General features: G+C 38.6%; 1 protein-coding gene across 1 annotated transcript; it reads left to right on the plus strand.

Annotated features, from left to right (window-relative positions):
• UTP23 (UTP23 small subunit processome component) lies at positions 1-4,783 on the plus strand. The gene is made up of 3 exons (XM_026495536.4): positions 1-261; positions 3,227-3,401; positions 4,295-4,783. The coding sequence occupies exons 1-3, from the start codon at positions 74-76 to the stop codon at positions 4,676-4,678; spliced, it is 747 nt and encodes a 248-aa protein (XP_026351321.1). The 5' UTR covers positions 1-73; the 3' UTR covers positions 4,679-4,783.
• Positions 4,784-8,529: the final 3,746 nt, after the last annotated feature.

The following is an 8,529-nucleotide window of genomic DNA, read 5'->3' on the forward strand; positions in this document are numbered from 1 at the left end:
TTACTTCCGGGAGGAGCAGGCGGTGGGGTAGGCGTCTTCTACCGACTCAGGTCTCAGTCCCTGTAACCCAGGCATGAAGATTACGAGGCAGAAACATGCCAAGAAGCATCTCGGCTTCTTCCGCAATAATTTTGGAGTTCGCGAGCCGTACCAGATCCTCCTGGACGGTACCTTCTGTCAGGCGGCGCTGCGCGGCCGTATCCAGCTGCGGGAGCAGCTGCCCCGCTACCTGATGGGGGAGACGCAGCTTTGCACCACCAGGTGGGCCAGGCGGGTTCGGGGAGGAAACCCGGGGATCCTGCGGGTGTGGTAGAGGCGAGGCCACGACGTGCAAAACGCCCCACCCACGAGGAGTTGACAGTGGAGTGAAGGCCCTAAGGAGGTCAGGCGATGTCTGCAACGTAGGTAGAAAGTACAATGCCCTGCAAATATTCGCGTCGTTGTCCTGGCAGATAGGACCAGTGCTTGGTAGTGCGACCTGCTTCGAATCTAGGTCCCAGACTCACCAGCTTTGTGATTTCCTGCGAGTTCATCTGTAAGGAAGAGACCGTAACAAGTAAGGTTGCTGTAAGGATCAAACGAGGTACAGTGTATGTAGAGCACTTGCTGGTATTCAGAACCTACTCCCCTTTAAATGGTTGCTGTTATTTGCATAGTTTTTTCTAGTGTAAATGAAAAAATTTCGAGCCTCACAACTCCTCCGTGAGGTAACATCTTCGAATCCCAGAAAGGTAATTCAGAACTCGAGGTTAGGATCTTTGCCCGTGGTCATTTGTTTATTCAGCTGTTTTTACTAAGTTCCAGCCTTATGCCAGGCACTGCTCTAACCCTTGAGCATAACTTGGTGAACAGGACAAACTTCCAGCCATCTGGCCAGTAAAGTGCATAAGTCAACCTCCATGGGTGTGTTTTGACTCCCTCAGTGTGGGAACACTTAAGATGGAACCTCCTGGAGATTTGAGGGAGGATAGAATCATGTAAGGTTTCATAAAGGAGATAACTTTTGGGCCTAGTCCCCTGTCAGTTCGGAGGGGAAGGACTATTTTGAGTGACAGAAAAGAAAGAAGTTGACTTGTGGAGGCTTCTTGAATAAAGAAATGGAGTTGTGCCTGGAAGAGGTTAGAACGCGGGATGTAATTGAAAGTGAAGCTGGGAAGAAGGTAAATCAAACAGCATGAACTACTAAGAAACTTAGGGGGTTTCCCCCTCATGGTAGATTATTTACTTTGAAAAAGTGGAAAAAATTAAAATGACCCATAATACCACACCAATGAATTACCACTGTCAACGTGCTATATCAGTCCATCCAGTTCTTTATCTACACACACACACACACACACACACACACACACACACACAGAGGAATGGGCTCTTACTGGGCATACGATATCATTGGTCTGCTTTTCTCACATAATACTGCTTCATGAACAGCTTTCCATATTCAAGTAGTGCCTCAAAATGGTTATAGACACCTCAAAATGTTTTATCCCCTTAGCCTTCAGGGCTGCCAGACAAGTCTTTCGTTGGCTTGTGCCCGGAGTTCATCACTTCTGGCTACACAAAACCTGTTCATTTACCCCTGTGTGCCATAGAAATATTAACATTTTTAATAGGGTGTTACAACAAAAAAGTTTGGGAAGTACTGCATGAAATTATATTCTATAGCATTTTTTCCCTGAAGAATTTATTTTAACTTCCAGAATATTTTATACATACACAAAAGTAGAGTAGTATAATGAAATGTCTATTACCCAGCTTTTGGAATTATTGACATGGCTAGTCTTGTTTCATTTACCACCACCCCCCAACACACACACAGCTTACTGATGGTTTATTTTAAAGCGTATTATTCTATCAATTCTTGGTGTGCATCATGAAGAGATAAATGCTATCAGACCTAACAGCTGTCTTTTAGAAAAGCTGATTGCAGCTGTGTGAGGGCTAAGTTGGAGAAGCAAGAGCGTGAAGGCAGGCAAACTCATTTTGTGGTTGTCCAATCAAGAAATAATGGGAGCCTGAACTTCAGAGAGGAAAGGCAGGAACCCAAGGGTTCTACAAAAGGACATTATGAGATAGATACCAACAGCCAAAAGAGGACTAACAGCTGATGGGGAGGGGAGGGATGAAGAAGAAAAGGTCAGTTAGGGTTTCTGACTTAAACCCAGCATCTGGGAACTTCATATATTCAAAGAGATAGCATGCCCTCGAGGAGAAGCTTGGAGGCAGGGAAATACTTGATTTTAGACGTGAATTTGAAGAGCTGATATACATCCATAGGAAATATTCAATAAATACTTGGCAGTTTGGGCCTAAAACTCCAAAAAAGAGTTCAAAACTAATGACTAGAAAGCAAAATCTCTTCTTAAAAACTAAAGGGATGATAAAGGGAGTGAGGCAAGGTAGAGTCTGACAAGGGCTGGCTAGAGCCTAAGAAATTTTTGGCTCAGTACTTTGTTTTTCTTTCTTTCTTTCTTTCTTTCTTTGATGTAAGACGTGCCTGGGGAGCTTATTAAAATGCTATTATTTGGCTCCTCAAGAGGCGCAGATTTGGGGATGAGAAAGGTGTAGAAATTAATGCGATTATCACTATGTCATTTGATATGAGTAGTTTTTAGCTGACACTTCGAAAAACACTGACTTACATTAATACGAAAATGCAGAGTGAAAAAAAGGAAGTTGTGATTGTTATTAAACTGGTGACTTGAAAATTTTTACTTTTCTGTACTGAAAATAGTTTATAGGTGTACCAGTTTATACTTGAAGCAGAAGCATATAGCACTAAGATTGGGGCAAGACATCTGTTGTCAACTGCTTGGATTCACATTTCGGCTCTACCACTTATTAGTTGTGTTTGAGCATGTTACTTGAAATCTCTCTGAGTGAGTTGCTCTAAAATACGGATAATTTTCAAGTAAGGTGCCTACCTCAGGGCTGTTTTGAGATTTAAGCGAGAAGTTATGTAAAGAGCAATTAGCATACTGCCGGACACATAATAAATGCTCAGTAAATTTTAAATGTTATTCCTTCTACTCAGTGGTTGTATTTTCCAGGTTTTTTAAAGAGTGATATGGCTACCATATGATTGGCGCCAACACATGACAAATTCAGATTGTAATGTAAATGTAAATTCAGATTTAATTTCTTAAATTTAATTTCTTGAATTTTATGTGAACAACTGATATGTATCTGTTATAATATTGAGCTGTTAATAACTTTTTTTTTCCAGGTGTGTGTTAAAAGAGTTAGAAACATTGGGAAAAGACTTATATGGAGCAAAACTGATTGCACAAAAATGCCAAGTCCGAAATTGTCCCCATTTCAAGAACGCAGTGAGTGGCTCAGAATGTCTGCTCTCCATGGTTGAAGAGGGAAATCCTCATCATTATTTTATGGCAACACAGGTGATACTACTTTTAAAACCAGAGTCCATTTTAATCATTTCTATCTATAGTTCATATGGAGCTATATATAATCAGAAAAAATTAGGTGGAAGTGCTTTGTTAAAATGTTTCGACTTTTTAAAATGCAGGCTTGTAAGTTAATTTGCAGTCAGTAAAAGCAGTTGTCATTGGAGAATTTGAGGAGAGAACCTTAAGCATTTTGATTTTTCTTCTTTCTGAAGTTTTTTTTTTTTAAATAAAATTGACAAAGAGATATGATTGTATATTTCAGGGCTCTTGAAGGGAAAATAAGTAGAACAAAGATTTTGTATTCTGTGTTCATCAGTGTTTTCTTGTGTTCCTTTATTTAATATTTTTCCTTAAAAAGTCACGTTTCATATTATTTGCAGTTGTGCTACCAATATGGAACGGTTTTGGACTTTTAAAGACTGGGAAGGGGAAAGAGAGACTCTCAGTGTTGATATCCTCAAATAAGTTCATGTACATACAGATTTGCTTAAATATGCTTTTAGAATTATTAAACCACACAATTAGCTTCAGAGCTGAATCTAGAATTACTTTATTGCTATTCCTACAACCTCTGTTAACATTCTTAACCCTTTTTGAAGCATGCCTTAGAGTAGAAACATGGGACATTGCCTAACATATTTACCTTTGCCTTACTTTGTGATTTGTGGTCCTAGAGTATTGATAAGTGTAGTTCACATTGTTGCCACTTAACTGTGCACAGATTTCATGTTTGTCTTCCTTTTTCTTAAATCATAAAGTATATTCCCATTAGTGAGACATACTGATTTGAAAAGTAAAACTTGTGATCTCTTATTTTTACTATTTAAGGCCTCTTATTTAATTGTCATATTTGAACTAAACAATTCTATTTTTCCTTTTAATAGGATCAGAATTTGTCTGTGAAAGTGAAGAAGAAGCCTGGAGTTCCTCTCATGTTTATTATTCAGAACACTATAGTCTTGGACAAACCTTCTCCCAAAACAGTTGCTTTTGTTAAAGCAGTAGAGTCAGGTCAGCTTGTGTCCGCGCACGAGAAACAAAGTATCAAGCAACTCAAAGAAGAGCAGGGTTTAGTGAAAAACCCCAAACAGAGAAGAAGAAAAAAACACAAGAAAATAAGTGGCCCCAATCCTCTTAGCTGTTTGAAGAAAAAGAAAAAAGCACAGGATACAAAATCATCAGCCTCTGAAAAGAAAAGAAAAAGAAAAAGAATCCGGAACAGATCTACCTCAAAAGTACTTTCTGAAAAGCAGAATGATAATGAATGAATTCTTTAAATACTTTTAAAGACATTCAAATGTGAAAAGCAAATTTTTTTAAAACCGTGGAAATACTTAAAAGTCTTATTTTTATAAATAAATATTGACCCATAAGCCTTTGCCTAAAATTATTTCTTAAAAAAAAAAAAGAGAACAAACCAGTGTGGATGGGTTTAGGCATTCTGGAGATTATTTTTCAGTGTAAAACTGTTGTATCTTTCTGTCTCACCACTGTCCCTACCCTCAACATTATATGCAAATATTGTACAAAAATCAAGTACAAAAAGCTTGTGACAATGGGTGGTCCTCTTTCACATTCACAGAGGAAAATTGCTTATTCAATTCATGTAGCAGTTGTAGAATTTATATTTCCAAATAATATGACTATGCTGCTACCTTTTGGTCCATCCATTATTAGACTTTCTACTAGAAAGTGGAAATTTTGCTTACTTACATGACTCCTCCATTTTTCTACTATAGTAGTAGTTCAGTCTTTATACATCCCAAATAAAGTATTTTCATTATTAAGACTATAAACTTTCTTCCCCACTGAACCAAGTAGCCATGCTATGATTGAATTTATTTCTTATACTACTTTGTTCTTATTCTGGAAGTTAATAATGCCCTTATTTTCTTTAAGCATCTCACTTGGTTTTGCCACATTTTCCAATAACTCTGTAAAGGAACTTTGAGGTAATTCCTCACCCCTAGAGATACTTCTAGAGTCCTCTGTCCTTCAATGTGGAAAGGTTTTCTGCCAACTGTATTGCTCAGCAGCCATCCAAGCACTTCTTGTCCTTATCCAGAAATATACTTTGTCATTTCTGTTTCCCAGATTCTTTTACTCTTCTTTTTTTCTCTGAGGCAGCCAAGCTACCCTAGCAAGGTAATTCTTGATTAAAGATCATATCACTCAGTTCCACTAGAGAGTCTCTTAATTGTTTATAGAGTCCTAGGGAGGAAAAACAATTTTTTTGAGTTCCATTTGTCCACTAAGGATGACTATTTTCTTTAAAAGGAAATGTTAAATTCAATAGCAAAAATTCCAAAATAACACTCTCTTTAAGATTGCCTATGAATGTTATTTAAAAGGTGTCTAAAGGGTCACCAGAATTTTAACAGATTATGTAGTATATACATATTTTAAATATATACACATTTTAAATTTTTTAATAAAATGTCTAAAGGGCTGATTCTATTAGGAATTGAATAATCAAACTTGTCTTTTTCAGCCCTCTCCCCAGTTGTTTGAATTATTCATCAGACCAAAACTGCAATGTTTCTGTGCTATAATATTGAAATGTAAAGTTGGAAAAGTGGAATCCGATCATTTGCTTCTGACTTTGTGCTGCCTGTGACACCTTTGAGTAGTGGTTCTGAATCTGTATCATTAGGGTTTCACGATCAGGTATAAAGTACATCATGAACAACTTCTTGTAATGGCTAAAATAAACGATCTTTCTTAAATTTGAGACCATTTACATTTTCTACAGAAATATTTTCAATTGAATTCAGAGATGCTGTTTTGCGTGGAAAGTGAAGTTAGACAGCCTTAATTAAGTACACTAGGAATAACAGGTTGTATTACCTAGCAAGCCAGGTTAGTGCTTGATTGTCATTTCATGATTCTGTTTTCAATTCTTTTTTTTTTTTTTTTAAGATTTTATTTATTTATTCGACAGAGATAGAGACAGCCAGTGAGAGAGGGAACACAAGCAGGGGGAGTGGGAGAGGAAGCAGCAGGCTCATAGCGGAGGAGCCTGATGTGGGGCTCGATCCCATAATGCTGGGATCACGCCCTGAGCCGAAGGCAGACGCTTAACCGCTGTGCCACCCAGGCGCCCCTCTGTTTTAAATTCTTAACAAGAACATTTTTTAAAAAGAAGGCAAAGATACTAGGAAAAAGTGAATATAGCTCTATAGTTTTTGTGAGGAAAAAAAAAATTGTCCAAGAATTATGAGAGTTAGGGGGCGCCTGGGTGGCTCACTCGGTTAAGCGTTAAGTGTCTGCCTTGAGCTCAGGTCATGATCTCGGGGTCCCTGGATTGGGCCGGGCATCAGGCTCCCTGCTCAGCGGGGTGTCTGCTTCTCCCCCGCCCTGTGCAGCCCCCTCCCCAAGCTCATGTACTTTCTCTCTCTCATAAATAAAAGCTTTAAGAAAAGGATGATGAGAGGATTACCAAATCAAATGTAGACAAAGTGATAAAGCAGGTGAAATGAACACTGATGATATTTTCAATATGCTAAAATGAATAAATTTTAGGTATTTCTCTTTTTAAAAAACAAGGTTTTTTTGTGATTTATAATAAGTAGATAAATATTTGGGTTTTGTTCATGGTTCTTGGCTCACAGCTCTCAAAACTGTTGGAATTTCCTAAGTGATGAGAGCTTAAAGGTATCTCTTATGTTAATGAGATGGTTTTGGAAAAACATCTCAGGACGACAGCTGGTTACCTTTGGAGCCAGTCCTGTGATTAGAGGTTTGAAACTTCCAGTCCCCACCCCACCCGCAACCTCTGGGGCGGGGTTAGGGGCAGGAGAATGGCCATCAATTTAATCAATCATGCTTATGTAATGAAGCCTCCATAAAACCCACAGGGACAGGATTTGGACAGCTTCCAAGTTAATAAGTGCAGACTGGGGAGAGTGACCCACCTGGAGAGGGCTTGGGAGCTCCTGCCCTTTCCCCACACCTTGCCCTATGCATTTCTTCCATCTGGCTGTTCCTGAGTCATATCTTTTTATAATGAACTTGTAATGTAGTAAGTAAAATGCTTCTTTGAGTTCTGTGAGCCACTGTAGCAAATTAATTTAATGGAGAAGAGCATTATGGGAACACCTGATTTAAAGCCAGAGGTCAGAAGCACAGGTAACAGCCTATATGAGTCTGAAGTGGGGAGGGAGGGAGGTGGCAGTCTTGAAGGACTGAACCCTTAACCTGTGGAATCTAATACTATCTCCAGGTAGATAATGTCAGAATTGAGTTGAGTTGTAAGATGCCCAGCTGGGCACTGCTTGTATGTGTAAGGACTAAGCCCCCAATATGCATTGAAATTGCGTCCAGGAAACCGAAATATGTATATTTATTCAGTGCTATATGGTCACCTATTAATAGTGTCTGAACTGGAGACCTAGAAAAGTCGACTTATTTTTATAAAATAGTAACTTTTAAATCAAAATACTGAAAATACAATGTATTACAGTAATGTATTATTTAATATTTTAAAACTGATTAATCGTATATATGAATTTGTACATTTATAAATTACTTTTAAAATATTTTAACAAAAGGATCTCATATCTTTGTACAATTCTTTTGTGAATAGTACCCTCCTAACACTACCCCAGAAATCCTTAGTGCTACTTGCTTTATTTTTCTCCATATGACTTGGGGAAGGGGGCATGGCACCATGGCAGTGAACACATGTGATCATAATCCATTTTTGGCAAAAAGAAAATGTTGAGAGCCTCTGCTTTAGAGGGTAGGTACTAGTTTTGTTGGGGATAAAAGTGGAGTACATGTGCTTTTGGACTCTGAAGTTTGCCAGACCGAAAAATAGTGTTTCTTTTCTTTTTTTTTTTTTTAAGATTTTATTTATTTATTTGACAGAGAGAGACAGCCAGCGAGAGAGGGAACACAAGCAGGGGGAGTGAGAGAGGAAGAAGCAGGCTCCCAGTGGAAGAGCCTGATGTGGGGCTCGATCCCAGAACGCCAGGATCATGCCCTGAGCAGAAGGCAGACGCTTAACGACTGCGCCACCCAGGCGCCCCGAAAAATAGTGTTTCTGAAAACCAGTTTTTTTTATGAACACTTCAAAAAAGTATTTGTAGTTGAGTTTGGGCAGGATTCGTACTCCCTA

The sequence above is a fragment of the Ursus arctos genome, unplaced genomic scaffold (assembly GCF_023065955.2).
Source record: "Ursus arctos isolate Adak ecotype North America unplaced genomic scaffold, UrsArc2.0 scaffold_6, whole genome shotgun sequence".
NCBI lineage: Eukaryota > Metazoa > Chordata > Mammalia > Carnivora > Ursidae > Ursus > Ursus arctos.